The 22,248-nt window shown below is 44.7% G+C and overlaps 1 protein-coding gene across 1 annotated transcript in view; it reads left to right on the top strand.

Annotated features, from left to right (window-relative positions):
• Positions 1–22,248, top strand: part of SYT6 (synaptotagmin 6) — a 39,749-nt gene that overhangs the window by 11,361 nt on the left and 6,140 nt on the right. Inside the window, exons 2-6 of the mRNA XM_009272715.1 lie at positions 10,771–11,107; positions 13,022–13,580; positions 19,304–19,424; positions 20,987–21,158; positions 21,816–21,966. Of these exons, the coding sequence (XP_009270990.1) occupies positions 10,771–11,107; positions 13,022–13,580; positions 19,304–19,424; positions 20,987–21,158; positions 21,816–21,966 (1,340 nt within the window). The remainder of the gene's footprint in view (positions 1–10,770; positions 11,108–13,021; positions 13,581–19,303; positions 19,425–20,986; positions 21,159–21,815; positions 21,967–22,248) is intronic.

Below are 22,248 nucleotides of genomic sequence, written 5' to 3' on the forward strand. Positions count from 1 at the left end.
TTTTCCCCCCCCCCCCCCCCCCCTTAAATCTTTCTCCATTCTATTTCAGTGAGCAAAGCATAAGCTCCAGGCTACCAAGGTCTCCTCTTAGGTTGCATTCCTTTGTTTGGTATATTACGCATTTTCAGATGTATGTGTTTGGGGTTTTTTTATTATTATATATACATACATGTGTGTAAAGTACCTCATTGTTGACTCTGCACTTGAAAATCACCTTTGGTGCTTCCCTCTGAATTACTCTGTTCAGATTTTCTTCTGCTTTTTTAAACTCAGCCTGGGGGACCAGTGCACCTCCCTCTCCTGTATCTGAGTGCATTTACCGTCTGTTCCCTGGGTGATAAAAGTACCAAACCATAAACTGAAAAATGCCAGGTAGTAAAGGGTATGGTAGCCTCTATTTCCCTCACCTTTCCTCTGTTTAATGCACTTGTCTAATCAGCTTTCTTAGACCATCAGGTGTGAAAGTCCCTCCTGAGGGACCGGGCACTGGGGTGCAGCAAGGACAGCACACACATTGCCCTCCCTGATGGAGCGAGCAGCTCGCAGCCCTCCTGCTTGTGCGCCTGCTTCCTCCAAGCCAAGACATAGCAGGAGCTTCAGCTGTAGCCTGGATATGTAAGCAAAAATAAAACCAACTTTCTCTTCTTCTTGCAGGCAGTGCACAATGCAGATGACTGCTCAGGGGGTGTCCAAGGACCCCATCTTCTTGCAGTGATGAGCTGCCGCAGTCTCCATTGCAGCATGGGGAAACCGAGTCGGGTTTCCCCATTGCACCCACATCCAGGCTGCTCCTTGTGGCTGCGGCTGGAGTTGCTGGAATAGTACTTTATTCCATGTGCAAATTTATTGTTTAAATGTTTTCTCCTTAATTATAATTTGAACTGGAGTTTATAAAATTTGGGAATTTGCAAGTACTGTCACTAACAAGCTGATAGCTGATTTCCAGGACAACAAATTATACAACTGTTAAAGGAACAAAACTTTGCATGAAGTTGTCCATGTCCCGTGTTCTAGTTATTCTCCCAGCTATAGAACCGCATCCCCTAAAGAATTACATTAAATGGTGAAAAAAGCCCTGGCATTGCTTAATGAAGGAAGTTTTATCTGGATGGGAGTTATGAGGTTGCTGTTTGCACTTGGACCATAGATCATAGTTGCTTGAAACACTGGATCCCTGCAAGGTCTCCTTATGAATCAGGTTGTCTTCATACTTAACGTGCAATAATGAGATGGTTTGAATTTTATAATCTTATATAATTACTCTCAAAATAGCTTCTGATTCATCCTTCCCTTTGAAGCTTATAGTTTGCATTCCAATATGCTCTTGCATGGCAGGAATCCTGTCGTAGCAGCAAATTAATTTTTAAGAAGTTTGTTTCTATCTAACTGAAACTTTGGCATAGCCAGTTTGAGCATTCATGTCTCTATCTTCCTATGATCGGTTACATAGCTGGGTGTGCACAGGAGACGAAGAGGCTCTGTCTGGGTTCCTGTGGAGCCCATGCTGGCAGGAGGAAGCTGGTGAGAGCTGATAGTGTGAGACTCGGTGTCCAAGGACAGAGGAAGCACATGAACAGGATAAATCTCCTTTTAGCTTCATGCGGGAGGAAGGTTGAGTTTGCAGAGCTTCCAAGGGGACATTTCAGAGACTCTGTGAATGTTTCCTCTCAGAACATCTGCAGCGTTCATCTCATGAGGATTTCCACCCCTCTGCTGGTTTGAGAGGGGAGTTTGCCATTGAGCTACATATGATGAACTGAGTGTGAAAGTGCTCTTCATGTAAAACAATCTGTGAAAACTCTTCCTGCTTTCATGTTGTTTTCAATTCACTTTCATTGCACTGTCTTCTGTGGAATTACTTGTGGTTGACATAGAGTAACAAAACAAAATTCGGGCATGCTCCACAGCAAAAAGCAGCTGGAACCGCTGCTTGCCTTCACCTAGAGAAACTCTGTGAGGTGTAGCAGGGTCGTAGGAGTGTGCACAGTGCAGGAGTCTCTCAGGGCCTCTGTGGATATTTCGTACCATTGTGCCGCACTGGACAGCTGAGAGGAATAATCAGTGAATTTTTACTTACATTACCAAAAGACAAAAACACCCTGATTTGTTTGCTTCTGGATGGGTCGTGGTACCAAGTATTTCTGTGACTTCATTTTCCTCTCCCACATACTTGAAGTATAGGCACTGTCCTCGGCCGGGTGACGCCTCCTGTCCCCCTGCAAGGAAACCTGACAAGCAGCCAAGCTCCTGTTGGTCTGAGCAGGGTGTCAGTAGGTGCAGGTAGAGCCGTAAGTGGCAGCTGACGCTTGCTCCTGTTGCTGAGATCGCTCCCTGGATAGGAGCAGTTTGGAGGGTCTAAGAAAATGGGCTCGTAACCTGTGGACCTGCAGGTGATAGATATCCCCAGTGCTCTCCAGGTCTTGCTGCCTGACTCACTGCTACATGGGGGCTGCTCTGCAACCCTTATCCCCACCCACAGCATGAGATAACGTCTGAGGGACGATGGAAGCTCTGCTCAATCCATAATTGTTTTCTGACCCGGTCCTTTAACGTCTGCTGAGAACTTGATGAAATATTTTCCCCTCGCTAACGACCCACATCTCTGTGATCTTGTTTGAGCAGCAGTGTTGGAGCAGCAGCCCCTGCTGCAGTGCTTCACAACACATCCAGCTCCTGTGCTCTTAGGCTGCTTGTGAAAAGCAAATTGACTGCAGTTAGACTTTGAAGTGACAGCTGCTAATGACTTGTCTAGCTCAAGAATATTTCAGGACATGTTCCTATAGCTCATAGCTGCCTAGAGAGCACAACCAGTAAATCAAGAAGAGAAGTGTTGCTGAAGTTGCAAATGACAACCAAATGGCAGCGAGTAGGCCTGAAGATGTGACAACGAAGACATCAGCAGAGGACTGGCATGCTGGACATAATCCCAGCAGAGGCAGTTAGTGAGCAGGCTTGCAGTGCTTCCCTCTTGCAGCCGTGATCTCTGCAGACCCCAGCACCCACTTAGCTGTGGGGTCTGTTAAATAGACCTGCTTGCTGATACAAGAACTGAAGCTGTGTTGCGTGACAGGGATAATCTGATCTTTATTATTTGCTCGGTTACCATTCCCACGGCCGTGGCATGCTTGGGGAGGGGATAAGGAGCTCACTGAGAACTACATGCTGCTGCACCGCAGCTCACCTCTCATCAAACGCAGCATTTCGTGATTTATAAGACAGCCAGTTTCCTTTTCAAAATTCCTGTTGTAAAGTGCTCTGCTTGCTGCTGTACTCCTTGATGCCTTGCAGGGTTTGTTCTGAGCCGTATTCCCAAAGGGGTAGTTCCCTTGCTCTGCTGTGGTTCATGTTTTGGTTTTGGCTGTGGTGCTGCTGGATGCTGTGCTGCTGCGTTGGTTTAACATTCGGTTTCTGTTCCATCCAGTCCCCGCTCCTTTCTCCGTAAAGCTTCAAAGCTGAATGGCATTGCTAAATAAATGTCTATAGCTAGGATTTAATGGAAACCTCTTCCTTTTCCCCTGCTGTTGTCCTGTGCTGCCCTCTGCCCCTGCCCCAGGTGTCCGAGATTCACCACAGTTTCTCATGCCCAATTTCCAGCCCTCAGCTAATCAGACTTATATTGCTGATGCTTCTCAATTGAGAGAAAATTAGATCAGCAGTTGGTGGGTGCCTCACGTGGTTTTTTGTAGCCCCAGAGTTGCCTGTCTTCTCCTCCAGCAATAACTCTCGTGGTAATCCATCATTTGAATGCGTGATCTCTAGAAAGCCCTATGAAATAGAACAATATATTCTCACAAGCACTGTTGCAATAGAAAAATGTAGCAAAAATGGACAGAGAAGCCTGGAAATATCTCCTGATGCGGTATGAGCAATGGTCTATATTTTACACTGGAAAACCAGTTACGCAGCCAGTACAAGCGAGATTAAGGTACATCACCATCACCCCCTACCTCTGGGCTCTGCCATCTCCTGTAACTGCTCTTCCAGGAGCACTTGCTGTGGCAAGACGTTACATGCTCCAAGTCATAGCTCAGAATACCTGGGAGCTGCTTTTTCAGCTGAAAGAAACCTAGTGGGGAACAAACCAGCCAGAGCTCGCCCTGATGCTAAGACTTTCCATTGACCACCGGAAAACTTACCAGTAAGAAACTCTCGCAGGGAAGAACTCCATTTGCTCTTGGCAGGATCGGGTCAGAGGCTTTGTCTAGGTCTGTGCATGGTGACGGAGCTGTGGGACCAAACGTGCCGTGGCAGCAGTGCTGCCAGTACCCAACCTCAGCAGAAAGTCAAGTCAAAGTGCCCTTGCTGCTTTGGTGAGGGGGCTGTGCTGGCAGTGCTCCAGGGCCTGCAGAAACACATCTGTCCTCTTGCAGGTGCCGAGGGGCTACGGGAAGGGGACCGCTGGGTCAGTGGCACAGATCCTGGTGGCTGCTGCAGCTGAGCTCCTCCAGCATGAGCCTGGCCCCACGCTGGGCCTCAGCCTATAGCATTTAATTTTTTCAGCCCCCCCCTTGAACTTCCACTCGTGGTATTCAAACTGTGTTTAAATCCAACAGGTAGCTGGGATGACTAATAGATGCTGGAGTGCTGAGAGAGCCATCAAACCTATTTGGTTTTCTCTATGGGGAGTGGGTGGAAGGAAAGCTAAATTACATCTTCAAGACATTAAATATAACTCTTCATATTAAACTCAGAGTTATCCGTGAATCTCTTTAATTATAGTGCAAGCTACTTCACAGTAATAAAAGTCAATGTTGCCATAATTAGACCAGTATTGTCTTGCAGTTAATAGACTGTTGTAATCATGGCTTTGTCATTTTATTAATCATTTTCTGTTTGGACTTCGCTAATTATCCCCTTTGGTAACTCAGTTTGGGTATTATGAAGTCATCAGGGACATAAACCTGAAAGGTAGTTCCACCATATTCTCTTAATTAGTTCCCATCCAAGATGAAAAAAAAGGGTAGTTGTACTGATGAGCTGCTTTCCGAGTGCATGGGTACCGGAGCAAGGGAGGGGGCTGGACTAACCAAGAAATGATCCCTCTTTCCTAAATTTGCTTTTGGCTTTACAGTTTTAAATTGCTCCACTGTCCCTCTGTCCTGCCCTGGGCCATCTCATCTTTTATTTGAAAGGCAGTAGAAAGTAGTGACCTTCTCAGAAGTTTTATAGTTTTGAGACATTCTGTAAGCTTTGTTGTAAGACTCAATAGCAAGGTTTTTAGATGTTACAAAACCAGTAAAAACACAAACCAAGAAGCCAAGTCAAAAGAGAAATGAGATCGTTTGCTGGTAAAGTTGACAGGTTTCAGACCATCTCCTTTGTGCTCTTGGCATCCCCATTGGTTGCTGTCGGCTTCAGGTCTTTTCTGCAGTGAGATAGTTCTGTCAAAGAGCATTTCGCTGCTTGAGTCCTCTGCCAAATATTCATGGTCATGAAACTTGTTTGTATTTAAATGCTTGAATATGATCTGGTCTTTCAGCTTGCATCCCTTGACACTGACTTGGGGTGTCCCTGCATGTCCCCATTGTTGTGCTGGTCTTGCCACTGCTCCTGATGGCTCCAGGAGCACGGTGCTGCCCTGCTGCCCTTTACCACAGGAGAGGGACAGTCCTGGGCCACACTGCCCCTGAGCGTCACCCAGCCAGCTTCTCACCGCCCTCACCCCCGTTTCCTTCATAGATACATAACTGCTCCTGCTGCAAGAAAACAAAAATGCAGTGTTGTTTTTGTAACCAGTCGGTCTAAGCTGTTTGTATTGTCTCTGAAGACTTTGATTCATTATTTTCCCTTATGCCAGGCTGCAGGGGAGGGAGATCAGCATCTCCATTGACTCAATTTTGACGTTTAACAGTACCTCCTACTGCGTAAGTGGTGATAAATGATCATTTAGCATTAGCCTCTCAGGTATGGCTTGCTTTCTCCTGTTCACTAAAGGAAAGCAGAGCAAAAACCATGATCTATGTGGGCCTTCCCATGGCTCCTGTCTATCCTGGCAGCAAGTGGCTTTCTTGTTTAGAAATCTCTGTTTCTCTCCATCAGCTGCTCTGATGGGGAATCTGTGGCGCAACTCATCAAAAGCTCATTCCTGGTCAAGAGGAGTCTTCCCCGGTTCTCCTGGTGTGGAAATACTTTTGGTGAAGGTCTCTGCTTTGCAGCGAAGGACCAGGACTGTTGGTGGTGGCTGTCAATGGTCACTTCTGGGGCATTGCTGTGAGATGTAATAGTGCTTTGTGTCTGTAGGGATTGGGACAAAGTCTCAGTTCTCCGAGGAGTTCAGGTGCACACAGAAACATAGGGGGACACAAATTCACAATTTCTCTTTTGCTTTACATACCATGCTAAACCTCTACCTCAAAAAGACCTTCATAAGCGAGGCAGACCATCCCTGAAGGAGCCGTCTCTGTTCCACTAGGTAAATAACAGCTCGGTGCCTTATCCTAAGCGTATCAGCTCATGCAGGTGAATGTTCATGTCTGTGTCCATGTCTTTCCTGCTGCTTGTTCTCCCCTCCCTCCTTGTTAGTCATGCGAGAGCTTTGTCATTGCTGCTCTGTAGCCAAAAGCAGTTTCCAGCTGAGAGTTTCTCTGGGAAGGGGTTCTCACTCCCAGGGGGGAGCGAGACTGGAAAATAGCCATGTTAATTTGTATTTGCCACCTTCTCCTTTTAAGCTTTATCTTTTCAATTACAAGTTGTAATAAAATCCATTTTCCAACATGGCAATTTCTCCTGTGTCTCTCAAGGGAGCTGGGCTAGGATGAGGTACTAGCACCAAGTTAGATAAGAACAGGGTGAGGAATGGCTGAAGCCGTTCTGCACTTGTACAGCCCTACTTAGCTGATAACAAAGTGACAAATAACTCTCTGTTATTTTTTTAGAGGAGAATAGAATAGAAACATAGTTCTTGTTGTATTTTTCCTCAGACGGGACATTTCTCAGAGCGATAATGTGCCTCTGTCCCTTGCCGAGGACGGTGATGCCGTGAGCGGTGGGGGGGGGCTCCAACGAGCTGGCTGTGGCACGGGAAACGTTTGGTAAAGCAGAGGCTGAACTATTCCTGTGCCGCCCTGCGTTAGATGGAGCCCTTCCTTACCGCCGGACACAGACACATCCTTCTTTACCCTCCGCTCAGGAAACCTTGGCTCTAAACGTTGCATAGGGTGGGATAATATAAACAATGAGCTAATCTTTTCCCTGGGCTGAGCTGTCCTTTTGGTCTGTGCTGTCTTTGGAGAAGTCTTTAGGGGAACAGGCCTTACCTCCATCCATGACAGGAATACCCAAGCAACCTCTGGTCCTGGGGCATTTTCTGTGAGATAAGGAATTATCTTGTTTTTACAGTTTCTTGTAAGTTAAAGGACATTTAAAGCATAACATTTTGAATACTAGGTATTTTTTAAAAGTAACTGGTATTTTCAAATTCATAAGAGAAAGCTCATTAAATCAATTAAGGTCAACTCTGTCCAACTGATATGTAAGTTTAATAAGTCATGAAAAAGTCTTGGGGGATTCAGTGTCATCTTCAGACAAACCAATATTCTTCCCAGGCAGATCCTTAAAAAATGTCTGTAAAATCTTGATCCCTTCTACTTGTGTTTCATGTGAGCTGTCAGAGGAAAGAATAGGAGGTCATGCATAAATGTATCTGTGAATCCTGTCAAATACATTATGAATGCCAGCTCAGCAAGAAGTGACATGAACTAAGATGTTTCTCAAGCTGGCAACAGGTTTTCAGAAGGGATAACTGGTTATTTCTGATGTTTTCCATTAATGAGTTTGGTGTGCTGGCAGATTCATGCATGCTATATAACTTCTTGGAATGGGCAGAAGTATCTTAACAGAAACTTTTCTGTCACGTAACAGCTCCCAGCAGTGATAGATTCTGCATTGTAACTATTTCCTTTGTAACAACATAGACATATTTGCAAAAAGTCCAGGTTCTTAAGGTTTCTTATGAAACTGACTCGGAGTTTCCTGGGCACAATTCCAAGACTTAACTCAAAGTATAGGAAAGTGGTACCTCTGCGCTCTCTCCTTTGGTGAGAATACATTTAGCCAAATCTCCAAGGAAGCTCCACTGCTGACTTGTACAATCCTATTTATTATTGAATAAGACAGGACCTATTTATTCACTCCAGTAGTGATCTGTATTTCCACCTTGGAGCTACAGCAGAAAATAAATGGTGCAGTCTGACCTGTACAGGAGGCTGGTGAGGAAAAGTGCAAAAACTTCTGGATGGCATTTATTTTCCATCTGCACCTGCTGGCAGCTTCCAGCCTTCCTTTCGAGTCGAAGAACCTGTGAGCAGTCAGGAAGCTTTGCCTCAAGCTCTTAGTGAATTTGCTAAGCTAGGTAATTTTGTGGAAAAACAGTGCATTTCCTCTGGGATATCAGAAACAACAGATGGTTTCCCAGGTGTTCAGCAGAACTGCCTTATTCCGGTGTAGATGTCGCATTTTGTGTCTGATGCTTCCTTGAGATTTCACTTATAAGAACTGATGCGAAAATCCTAAATATAGAGTAGCTGTTGTATTCCCAGACAGCATGTTAGCAAAGTTTGATGATATAAATGGGTTCCTGCATACTTTGCTGCTATGGTTCACCAATGGTGGTTGGTTTTTTTTTTTTATTTTTTAAATAATTTTTAAATTCAGCTTTTTTTTCAAGATAAAAATTTAGTCTTTCCTCATATTGTATAGATTTTCTCTGCCTTAAACATTAAATATCTTATTACAGCTGTACAAAACTAAACTATATGACCAAAGGAAACAGAAGGTCTTCTTATGACTTCTATTTAAGGTAAAGCATATGTCAGGGATCACATTTATAGTAGCTATGATGAAGCACGGATGTGAGTCTCCTGGTTTATCTTCTAAGAGCTAAGTTGCCTAGTAAGGATGGATTTTGTGGGAAATTATTGTTTTAAATGCAGTTTTTGAGTGAGTCTAGCATTTCTTAGAGCTCCTGGAAGTGAGAAGCTGTTTGCCTTAAGTACATTTAGACATGATCTAAAGAGGTGCTGTCAGCTCCCATGGACAAAACTGAAATATTCATATCTGCAGCCGTGACCTTTAGTGTTAACCAGCTTTGACAAAGGGCCGCTCTGTGCCACTCTGCTGAGGGAGGCTGTGCAGACCCCACGGAGGAGGAACAGACCCGGGTCCCTTCCTGGGGGTGCTGCCGTGGACGACCGTGTCCCGCCGTGCTGCGAGCTGTTGGCTGCTGGGACAGGGCCGCCGTCCCACACCTCCCACCCAGCACGGGCTCTGCTCCAGGGGAGCAGGGGGCTCAGCTCTGGTTTGGGAACCAGCCCCGTGCTGCAGGAGGAGACGAGCAGCCATGTCCTGCTGATCCCCTTCCACACATGATGTGCTCGCTTTCTAGCAGCTACACCTCGTCCTGCCTTCCTTCAGTTAATTTTACAAGAGTCTTGTTATACTCGCTAAGAGTCATTTCAGCTGTGACTACCAGACAATTCACAAACACACACGTCTCAGGTAGTGAATTAAGTAGCTGCTGTCTGTTTCATGTGGTAACGCAAAACATTTATGGTCCAAGCATACACATAAACAGAAGCGAGGAAGAGGTAATGGTTATTCTGTATAAACTTCTGGAGTGTTTCATATTTTTTTGCCTGTCTTTCCGTCCTGACTTGCACTTAGGTAATTTAAAGAGTATAGCTTTACTACCTGTCACTACAAATAACACAGCAGGCAATCAAGGAATTGTCCTTGAACACATAGCAATCTGCAACTGAATCGTCCGTAGTCCTAACACTGCAGACTTAACTCCAGTGCAGAACGTGTCTTCATCTTCAGGGACTGGTATTCTTTGTGATTCTGAACTCCTAGAATTTTGGTTTAGGTGGGAATCTGGGAATTAATACATTGTAAGAAAGGAACTAAAAATAGCCAATATTTTCTCTTTTTGAAGTGCTGTGAATCATTTCACAGCCTAGATCATCTCTCTCTCCCCCCCCCCCCCCCCCCCCGTTTTTCCTGATTCTTCAGCCATAGGTATGGAAGCTCTTTCCTCTCCAGAAAAAGATTAAAATGCTGAAATACATAGCATATGAGGTAAAAGTGACTCAGAGTGTCAGAACATACACAGCTTCTGTGCTAATCAGAATAAGGAAGAATGAATGTGTAGTACTTTCTGTACAGCCTCCTTCTATGTTTGGTTTCACTGCATCAGCATCTTGTGATTTTTTTTTTTTTTAATTGGTATTTACTTTTTATTCCCTATAGGCACATCTGGACAAGATGTGAGCATTGATAGTACAACAACAATCTGCTTCCAGGGTCATGGTAGATAGATTTTTTTAATATAGTGTCTGAACACCTGTGGTATGAAGCAAAAAGGCAGTTTCTGCTGGTACAACACTGGAGCTTGTTTCGATCATGCAATTCTGCAATTCTTCTCGATTTCAGACTCAGCAGTTTGCCAATGCCACAAAACAAACCAAGGATGATATTTTATAGCCAGTGTAAGCATCATGGTATAAAACTTCATAGCTCTGGCCATCTGGAGACACCCATTTCTCCCCAGATGTGTCTGGGGCAGGAAGCAGTTCCGAATCTGTCAGGGGATGCTCACTTGGGTTTGACTCTTGCTTGTAGAACCTGCTAAGAGCTCTCCATTAGTCGTGATATAAGTCAGTTTGGACCATTTCTTCCCTTTTCTTATAGCTTTCTCACCATCTTTTTCCTTTTCTTTTCTCCTTTCCCATTCCTCCCCTCTCCCTGTTGCTGTTGCCTTCTCTCCCCCTGTAGAGCTCTCCGTCAGCCTCCTTGCAGTGATAGTTATTGTGTGTGGACTGGCCTTGGTGGCAGTTTTTCTGTTTCTCTTTTGGAAGCTGTGCTGGGTTCCCTGCAGGAACAAGGCCATTTCTTCTAACCTGGCCATCTTGCAGAGCGAGGCAGGCTGCAATAAGGAGAACATGGCAGACAAACTCAAGGACACGGGTGCCATAAGTTTCCTAGAGGCAGCGGTGAAGATCAGCCATACATCGCCAGATATCCCTGCAGAGGTCCAGACGTCCATGAAAGACCACATCATGCGGCGCACGCGGATCCAGAGGCAAACAACGGAGCCTGCGTCTTCCACCAGGTGAGCGGGATAAAGTGCTCTGCAGGGATGCTGCGCCTTGGGGCAGCTGGCAGGGTGGGAGAAGTGTTTAATGGAGCCTGAGGTTCAGATACCTTCAGAGAGGCTAAAGAAAGCACTTCCACCTACATGCTGGATTACTTTCCAAAGATTGGTCATTAACCAGCTAATGTGTTAAGACTGGCTTACCGTGGGCCCTTTTAAAAAAATGAAGGATTCAAGCCCTATTACTGTGACTTGTCCTCATTGTGTCAAGCCGTCAGTATGCTTTGGCCACTTTAATTTTGTTCCAACGTGAGAGGCAGGCTCAAGTATCAATGATGGTATGCTGTCAGACAGAGTTAGACCTTTTTGCTCTCTCTTGTTGTTGTGGCTCCTAGCAGAAACAATTAGATAAGCAGAATTGACGTATCACTCACTGCACAAGCTTCGAACCAGCTGCGCTCAGTGCTTGTGCTCAGTGCATGTCTGTCTCAGCCAGGGACAGAGATGTCAACATCATACTCAGTAAATCAGGATAAGGCTGTCTGAACCTTGGGACACCTTCTCGGCAAGAATACAGAGAAATACGGTACCTCTTCCTTGACACAGAAGGCTGTGAAACTGGGACAGGAAAGGGTGATCACAGGGTCCTGGCTGCGCCCCAACACTTCTGCTTGCTTTGTTGGCCATGCCCATGATGTGTGCGAGAGTGCAACTGCGAAAACGGACATTGCTCAGAAAATTGGCTGCAGTATTGCAGAATTAATAAGGCACCGATCACAGCCTTCTGTTTAAAGAAGCTGGAGTTAAAATCAACATGGTGCCACCTGCAATTGTCCCACATACTCTCTTATTTAACTGCACTGATTTTGGACAGCTGATTGCCTCTCTGTCATGCACACGCTCATTCTGCTTTTATTACACCTTTCCAATGGAGGAGAAAACAAAAGCTCAGCCTGCCTGAAATAGGACAAACAAAGTGGGGCTTGGTTGTATGTGGGAAGGTTTCAAACCCTCTTTCTCAAGTGAAAGAGCCCACCATGAACCACAGGCAGGCAGCCAGACCCGGGGACACTGGGGAACAACCTCAGCAGTTTGGGATCTCTGACTCACAGCCCAGCCTAGCCCAGGCCAAAATGCCTTCGAGGAACCTGCCAAGGAGAAGTGAGGTCTCCGAGTACCACGTATCACTGAAAGCTAATGCTCTGGCTGTACAAGTTCTTAGTATGGTTAAATAACTCCATATACTGCTCTTGTAAACACCAGATAATCTGAAATAATGCTGTGAGTCCACAGAAAGCTTTTATGCTTTGCTTAGATAAAGCTTTGCTTACATACAGTTTCCCTTGCGCTGAAGGGGAGCTCAAGGCAAGAGACAGCTTCCAGATGAGGCTGTGCATTCCTCCCTGTCAAGAATTATCTATTGGTTTCTGATGAGAGTCTCTTGGAGAAGTGTGGAAGCAGCAATACCCAGAACAAAACTTAACTTTCTGAGCTGGTCGTGGTTCTCTCGAACTTCTAAAAAACTTTAGAAGTTTTTTCTGCCTGAGAGAAATGTAGTGCCAGTATCTTGGAAGTGTAAGGACTGAGGGTGGGAAAGAGTGTCCACTATGTGTTGTCTATGGCTTGGTTAAGGAGTTGTTGGGTCTCATATATTTAGCTGTGGGCTGTTACTTGTGCAACAGGTGAAAAAATGCAGCTTGCTGCAAATACTCTGAAAGTTAGGGAATTTGCAGGATCGGTTCCTTTGACCACTGGAGGTGTTCCCTTCAGTGTTAATTTCCATAACATACGTGGTTTCTGTACAGAGGTCAGGAGCACCTATTGCACTCGTTCTTGTGCTCTCCCTGCTTTCCTAGCGTTAGTAGTCCAGGGGAGAAAAAGGAGAAAAATGTCCTTGGAAAACCATACAGCTGTTGTGTCTTCCTCCTGCAGGCACATCTCCTTCAAAAGGCACCTTCCTCGACAAATGCACGTATCCAGCATGGACTATGGCATGGACCCACCGGCTGTGGCTGAGCAGCCAACCAGCATTGGTCGCATTAAGCCCGAACTCTATAAGCAAAAATCCATTGACTCTGAGGACCCCAAGAAAGAGGCAGCAAAAACCTGTGGGAAAATTAACTTCACTCTCAAGTACGACTATGAGAATGAGACGCTGACTGTCCGAATTCTCAGGGCTTTTGACTTGCCAGCCAAAGACTTCTGCGGCAGCTCAGATCCCTATGTGAAGATCTACCTCCTGCCGGACAGAAAGCGCAAGTTCCAGACACGAGTCCACCGGAAGACTCTGAATCCCACCTTCGATGAATCCTTCCACTTCCCTGTGCCCCATGAGGAGCTGGCGAGCAGGAAGCTCCACCTGAGCGTCTTTGACTTTGACAGGTTCTCCAGACATGACATGATAGGAGAAGTTATCTTGGAGAACCTGTTTGAGGCCTCAGACCTTTCCCGGGAGACTTCCATCTGGAAGGACATTCAGTATGCGACGACGGTGAGTATCTATCTGCTTTGGAGGGTCATCCCTGCTCTGGGAGCATGTGCCGTGCGGTGCTGCAGCGTGGTGCGTGGTACCTGTGCGTGTGGAGGACAGGTACCGAGTGTGTGGGGAGCGGCTCCAGGGCAGGATGGGTTGGGCTTCTCTTTTTGGCTGGATTGCCTAAAGGGGTAAGTCCTGCACAACGGCCAGCTGATGGGTTTGTTGCCTCCCTGCAGATGGTACTGTTAGCCCTGGGGACCTACAGCCATTGCATGCAGGGGTGGCAAAGGCTGTTGTACTCAGAAGCCTGTCAGCTTTACCAGAATCCTGGTTTACTGGAATTTCACCACCTTACTTAATGACTTGCTGTTATCTCACACACAGTGAGTCTCACTGATATAAGTTTTGCTAAAAAACAACTGAGGGGTTTAGTATGTTCCCTGTCTGGCATCCCTTCGACACATGAAGGGTCTCAGGTTCTGCTGTCTGCCACGTGCACATGATAACAGTAAGAATTAGCTCTGGAGGGCCACTACCAACCCATCGGAGGTACTGGGCTTTACTGTACTGAATGTTGTCTGATGTGTTGCTGGCAACTCTTCCAGAGCTTGATGTGGGTCTTTTAGTAGTTCTGTTGAATTCTCGCTGAAAGTGAAACCAAGCATCAGAGAAGGAAATGTCCCAGCCACTTTCAGTGTTGCAGGGAGCTGGCAGGAGAAGCCACCTTCTCACATTGATCGCTGAGTGCAGAAGCAATGACATTAACCTCTACATAATAGCTGTCTGCTCCTCCACTGTCCTCCCAGGAGGACCTGGCTGGTTCTGAGGGCAAGCAAATGATTGAACTGCTTTGCAGTTGGACACCAAGTCAGTCGTCGTCTTTGTCATTTCATGTTGTTATTTCTGAAACTGGAATACAAGATGTCCTCACCCCTGTGGCTGAAAGCACGGGCCCTGTCAAATCTTTCTTAGTGACTGGCATAACCCCATGACTTGCAAAAATCTGTCTTGCAACTTCCTTCGTAGCTCATCTCATACCTTTGCTCTCCCGCTTTCTGTATTGGGGAATGAACTTTCAAAAATGAATATTTATTGCGTTGTGGTCAGCAGTATTAAAAGACATTTGCTTTGCAACTCTCTGCAGCTTTTTTCTCAGTACCATGTTCCTCACCAGTTGTACCCCTTGGTCACTACTATCAGTACTTGTTCTTTCATTGTAGTGTGTTCATAACTTTCTAAGAGAGCTGTGAGGTCTGACACGTGTGCGCAGCACTGTATACTGTGCTGTGGTGCCATAGCTGGGACTCAGTGTGGGAGCTCAGCGCTCGGGCATCGCAGGGAATACGGTGTGCATGCAGCGTGTTGGCCCTGGTAGGGAGCTCTCGGGCTAGCAGCTGCCCTGGTAGGGCGCAGAGAGCAGCTGTCATGCTTCTGTGGCAGTACAGCTTTTGCCATGCCTGTCTAAGGACGCTAAGATATATGTGACGCCTGCCAGGTACCCCGGGGCATTGCTGGAAGTGTGCTATGAGCTGCAGCTCTGTTACCTTTTGAGCATCTTGCCTGCAAGCGAGGTGGGAGTGAGGCACAGGATCAACCACAAGGAAAGTCAATGGTATTAGTTAGCAGGGTGTTTACAGCTCTTGGCTTTCAATCCACAAATAGCCACGTCTGTTATGATTAATGGATGGTAATGAAAGGAAAAACGCTGGCAAAGAGGCAAGCAGGCATCAGGCACATCCGCTCGCCTGGCAAAGGGTTGCTAGGAGAAGAACAAGGTACATCACATGTGCGGATGCCTCTTGGAGGCATCTACCTGTTTGCATCTGCTCTGCCTCTGAAGACTCAGCTTGCTGTCAGCTCTGCCGGGCTAGCTGTGATGTGCCGTGGTGTTGCATCCTGAGGTGAGGTCACTTGTGTGGTGGCAGGGAGTTTCCCTTTCCTTGCTATATGATCAGCATACAAAGAGTGTGGTAAGCCTGCAGAGTTCGGAGGGAAAAGACCTGTGGGCAGGAATGAAACTGGGAAGGGGTAACACTTGGTCTCGCTAGAGGAAAACCACATAAAACACATATCTGCAGGAGAAGGTTATGGAGTTTTTAACCTGTGTATATTCTGTATTTCGCTGGGATGGTTCTGCAAGAAATAGTGGATGTTTTCCTAGCTGACTAAGTAAACTAATTTAATGGAAAAAAAAACCCCACAAAAACAGGTGGAGAGTCACCAAAAGAAGTGTTGTTAAGGGAGAAGCCTCCAAAGAAGGTGTGAGAGGAGCAGAACCAACATCATGCCCAAGACACATTGTGTAGCAGCCTTGCAGAGCTCCCACAGAAACGTCGAGTGCCGCATTTGGCTCCATCCCCTCATTCTCTCTGTGCCATTCTTTGGGAATGGGCCAATATTGGTACATCTCAGCCAGTTGTAACACACCCAAGGGCATTTCTGTTTAATCAAAAATGAGAAGGGTAAATACAGTTTTCACAATACCCAAGGAAAGCTCTAGGTGACTAATAATACATTAGATCAATCCTGTGGGTTGACAGGAACGCACTTAAGCAATGATATAAGCTATTCAAATAGCTAGCACTCAACTATTTATTTAATGATTGTACAGCTTGTGAATCAGTGAAACATTTTTGGTTTCAGATCTGCAAAGGTTATTGATTCAGAGCTTCCATTATTTCCTGAGAGGTACTGATATGAATTTTGGAAATGTCCCAATGTCTATAATCTGCAAGAAAATAATGTACCCACAGGACACGTTTTACTCTCCTGTATTTATGGTTGCAAAGAAAAATCTTTTGACCTAATACAATGAGGTCAAAGAACAATTTATGTTAGTTTTATACCCTGAACAGGTCCTTTCAGTGCAAGGAGAGGAATAGAAGATGAGATGATGCCCACAGGGTGCTCTCACAATCTCATATAGGGCTGCTCTCTTCTGACATCTGTGTCCAAGGCTTCCTGTTCTTGTCCCTCCCAAACCAACACAGACCAAAGAATGTATGAAAGAACAGACCCAGCCAGTGTATCGTCTCTGAATGCCAATTGCTGTTGCACTGCACAGTGGACATAGCATCCAGTGCAGCTGGCACACAGTGAGATTTGGGAATAGAACAACCATTTCTAATCATAATTTCAGAATATTTATATTAAATTATTTTCTATTGTCAGTAAAGTCTATAGCTAGGACTGGTAGATGCAGTGTCTGGAGCTGGAGACACTTAAGTGAAAATGTACGATCCCAGTCCTCAAGCTTAGTTCTGATGCAGTGGCAGTGTTTGCAGCAGGTTCCGGACACGCATTACGAAGTGCCTCCTCAGTGCAGAGTTATTTATTCAGGCTCTTTGTTTTGTAAAGCAATTCATCTTAAAAGAGGAAGAATACTTCTAAAGGTAACAAGAAGTGCCATGTTTTAAAAAGCAAATTGTAATTTTGGGCACACGATTTTTGAGTGGTCATTTTAAGACACTGTAAATGAATGACACTCTCCATAAAATACCGAGCTCTCTGTCCTCTGAAAATTGGCCGCATTGGAGTCAGGCAGCACGAACTGCGGCTCAGCTCAGCTCTCAGGGTACAGATGACACAAAAGGTAAAACTACCAAACGTTTTGGAGCACTCAGTGGTGTTGTTCATTGCTGCTCTACCTCCAAGACAGCAGCCTGACTCGGGGGTACCCGTTATATTCAAGGTGCCGTAGCTGAAATGCAGTCAAGAGTTAGAAGCTGCAGGGCCTCTAAAAGCTCTTTCATGCGTGATGAAAATGATTCTGGTACCTTAATAAGGTACCTTTAGTAATATTTTGTGAGGCAAGAAATCTAGCTCCTGGTAGACACATCAAGAGGTACTAAAGGCAGAGGAATAATAACTCAGTAAATGTTTTCACCTATTTCATTACCGGTCACTGACAATGAGGCTGTGACTTGAGATCATTTTGTTGCATTGGAAGGAAAGCTGTTTAGGATGCCATCGGTTCATTAAGGCGAGTAAGAGATCAGAGTGGCAACTCTGAGTGTGTCAGAGTATTAAACACTTATCTACCAGCAAATAGCACCTTCTGAGACAATGTTTATTTAGATACCTACAAGTCTAGTCATACATTGCTCTGTCCAGAAAACATTTGGCTGCCAGTTTCTTTTGTACACTCTATGCTTAAGAAGATATTCAATTTATTTGCTAGTGAGGTGAAGTGTTGTCAAGAATCAAGACTTTTATATAACATTCATTAGTATTCTGCACATCTAAGTGGAATAAATATCTAATCTTTGCCTTACCAGAGAATGAGAAGGAAATTATTTGGCAAAAATCTCATCCATCAACAAGATCTATTCTCCTAACACTTAGCAAAGCTTTAAGTGCCTAATGCATTTACTTGTCTTTTTAGTTCCATCACTCTACTACTAGCAGCTACAATTTCTTTTCTCCAGATCATTATATCATATTGAAATGAATCAAATACTCTGTTTCCAAAAATAAATGGGTGGTTTGCTCTACAGATGTGGGATCTGTATGTACAAAATAAGATAGATTTTTTTTTAAATCCATTTTTGGAAGGTATTTGGAAATCTTTCTGCTGACTTCAGATGATAATGCTTTCTAGTTTAAATACTACTTTTGGTTTGTTTATTTTTTTTTTCCTGAATTCCCATGAGCAAGGCAATGATGGAATGGGCTTTTAGGAGGTGTAGTATATAAGGCTGCATGCACAAGAGGTGCTAAGAGCTATGTGTAAAAGTTGTTTTATGGGGCACTAAAAGAGTAAATTGTATTTGCCTCTATGTAATCCAGAAACTACCAAACATTTCTGAGTGCCATCTGCTGACTAATTCACTATTTATATACATACATATACATGCCTCATACTGCGTTTGTTAGCTCTTTGAAGGCATCTCAAAGGGGTTGGTGGTCCAAATGATGGTAAGCATGTCACAACCTAAAAGCTGAATTGCTACTGAATGGAGCCCCTCATGGTTCTCTTCTGTATTAAAGCTATGACCCCCTGGTCTGTAACTACCTAGTAATTCATGCTCAACTCCAGAGAAAATTGTCGTGTGACTCAGAGCCGTCTGCATTCTCTGCCAAAATGTTAGGCACCAAGAAAGTCTGTAAACCTCTATTACTGAATCGATGGCAGCAGGTGTACTAGAAAGCCACTCATTGCATTTGTTGCAGTGTACAACGAGAGAATTATGGCACCGCTGCATGTTAAGGTCTTATCTTCCTGTGATCTCGTTCTGTGTTTGGTATTTCTCCATTTGAGGAAATAGATGTTAGTGTCACACACTGGGCACTAGAAGATATATACTGTACATTCAAGCAAAACTTGATACTAATATGACTTCCTTAATGGCCTTCACTGGTGTTAGATATCACTTCACTTCTGTGTAAGCCATGGAGCAGGAAAAGAGGAGTGCATTAGCTGTAATGTTGTAAGAGGAAGCACATACTGAGGCAGTGGAAGATTAGCCTTAACTGTGATTTGAAGCTGTAACATTTGGACACACCTTTTTTTCCTGTTCCCTATATTCATTTTTAGCCAAATAATGTTTGGATACACTGGAAAATAAATTCCACAGCACTGCCATATAGTAAAGTGTCGTTCACTTGAAAATGACAGAATAGAGAAAAGTCTGTTTCAGGGTGAGTGCTGCATGAATCCTGCACGAAGCATTGTGGTGGAGGCAGCCTAGCTGGTTCTTGAACATTTCCAATATAATGTGTTCTCTGTTTTATTAAAGGAAAGCGTGGACCTGGGAGAGATCATGTTTTCCCTTTGTTATTTGCCAACTGCAGGTCGCCTCACCTTAACAGTCATTAAATGCAGGAATCTCAAAGCTATGGATATCACTGGTTACTCAGGTAGGTGCTCAATTGCTGAGAAGGACCCCATTGCATCCACACTTGTTCCTTCTCCCTCAGGGTAGCCTCAATGGGTAGTGGGCATATGTCTCTTGATGCCAAGGCTGTATCGTCACTGAAACACCTGACAAAGCTTTGTCCATGTTTTAAGTATGCACAAAATTTTAAAAGTAGAATTATCTTTTAAACCCATTCCCAAGGGCACAAATCCAGGGGGGGTGATTATATACCTGAATATACTCTTCAAGGAGACTGCCAGTGGTTTCCCATCCCCATGGGAGGGTTTGCAGAGTCAAAGCTCTGATGCATCTCTTGGGTTGGATGCTTCAGATCTGTTGCAGATACTGACCCTAGCAGTTTTATGTGAGTAGGGATTTTTCCATCAGATAACCCCCTACAGGAAGAATCAATCATTTCACCCCAAGATTTGGAAAGGATCATGGGACACCTGGGTAAATCCCAGGTGAGTATGCATTCCTCTGTACAGTGGCCAGTACTCAAACATTAGGATCAAAGTCACCTGAAGACTGTATGCATTCACAGTTCCAAAGAGTTGGCTTGCAAATTCAGCATGCATAAATTCTGGATTTCAACATAAAAAGCAGTTTCTTTTCCAGAGCTCAACATCATAGTATTTGAATTTCATTGATGACTTGTATAAAAGGCAGTAACAATACAGTAAAAGATCTTTGCGGAAAACATTTCTACTCAGTTGGAGTTTGATGCCATATGAAATGTCTGAGAATTGAGACTTCAGATGAAGCCAGCTCAGCGTTTCTGTAATAATACATTACACGTTTACTGTTACTTGAAAATGCATTGAAATCGCCTGAGCAGCCGTTACAGCAAACAGGAGCTGTTTGTAACTTGAGGGCATCCTGCCATGATCAGCCAGTGGAAAGCATGTGAAGCAGAGCTGCCCTAATACCTTTTCTTTCTGCTGCTCTCTGACATTGGGAAAATGGGTTTTAAAATTCCCCTACTCACTGTAACTGCTACATAATGTTAGCAATTGGATAGTTTTGGTAGCAGTGCAGGAAAGGATCCCTGTAAAATACCCCCCTCTGCCTGTTTGGATCATCAAAACGCTGCATTACATTTTGCTCTCTTAGGCAAATTTTGAAAAAGTTATGGTTTTGCTTCAGAGAAAGCCCTGGGCTTGCTGTCTGTGGCTATGCAATTAACGCAAGCTAGAATGCCTGAGTGCCCAGTGCCTGGTATCATCTTCTGATGGATATGGGCTCTTAGTTTGAGATGGGGCCTTCTTACACTTGCAAACCCTTATCACAGAAAAACTGATGGAAATGGCTGATTTTTCCTTCCAAGAAGACTGCAGTGCTGGTTCTCCAGTGCCTGAACCTCATGTCAGCACTCACACCAGTACGAGAAATGGTGGGTTTGATGGGTACGCAGACATCCCTTTTTCTAAAAGTACATTTGAGGAGTGCCTTTGGCTCATGGTAATTTACAGTCCATCCTTTGATAATGCTGTTTCTATATTGTGACGGTAACAAAATAAACCTCCATAAACAGAAGGCCTTTTCCTATCTCTTCCTCTCCAGATCCATATGTCAAAGTGTCTTTGCTCTGTGATGGGCGAAGACTGAAAAAGAAGAAAACCACCATAAAGAAAAACACACTTAATCCCACTTACAATGAAGCAATAATCTTTGACATTCCTCCAGAGAACATGGATCAAGTCAGTCTGCTTATCTCTGTCATGGATTACGATCGGTAGGTGGGAGGCTCTGGAGAGCTGGAGGGGAAAACATCCCGTTGGGTGCAGGTTTTCCTACTCAACAGCCATTTTCCTTAGTATCACGGCCTTGATTGCACAGCTCTGTGGCATCAGTCTGTCTCTAGTGATTTATTGTTAAAGCATCATTGTTATTTATGGTTATGGAAAATTACCTGCTAGAATAGTAAGCATGGTAAAGCTGGTCCTTTGTGGCATTTTCTTGAGTGAGTACTGTGTTCCCCTTCGCTATTTGCTTGTCCTGCAAACCGTCATCCCATTTTAGAAAGCAAATGGTCTCACTCTGAGCAGCAACTGGTGTATGAATTACCCATTACTGAACTTGTACTTATTCTTGCTGTACACCACTACATCACACGTCCTTCCAGGTTCTGTATCTGGACTGATCTACAGTTCAAATAATTTTAAAGTTGTTATAATTATTTCTGGCGATGGCAGTGCCTCACTGTGCTGGGGGCTGCGTGCGCTGACAGTAGCAGACAAGATCTGACTGTCATCATGCAGATAGGACAGCCCATGTTCACTAGCACCGTGCCTCATGGCACTCTGATAACATGGGGTCAGAAGTCTCAGTTAGACAGCGTACGGACAGTCTGCGCAAGAGATAATCATGTTGCTTTTCTATTGTTCTTCAGAGTGGGTCACAATGAGATTATTGGAGTATGCCGTGTGGGGATCAGTGCTGAAGGACTGGGCAGAGACCACTGGAATGAGATGCTGGCATACCCACGCAAGCCCATTGCACACTGGCATCCATTAGTGGAGGTAAAGAAGTCTTTCAAAGAGGTGTGTGGAGTTATTCTTTCCTTTTAATGCATGCGCTGTGCATGACTAAGCTGGTTCAAGGCTTTCAGAGAGCTTCTACTCTCACTTGGGAATTTCTGACAAGAGCTGAGGGAATTTTCTCACCAGAAATGAACTCTAGAAAACAAGCATCTCTGTATTGTCTCGAAATAGCTCCTTGAACTTCCAAGCAAGAATGAAAGGGACTGTATTTACAGATGTGACTGTTACTGTATTTTTTTTTTTTTTTTTTTTTATTTAGGATTGGGGGGGGGAAGGAAAAGA

Source organism: Aptenodytes forsteri, unplaced genomic scaffold (assembly GCF_000699145.1).
Source record: "Aptenodytes forsteri isolate BGI_AS27 unplaced genomic scaffold, ASM69914v1 Scaffold142, whole genome shotgun sequence".
Lineage (NCBI taxonomy): Eukaryota > Metazoa > Chordata > Aves > Sphenisciformes > Spheniscidae > Aptenodytes > Aptenodytes forsteri.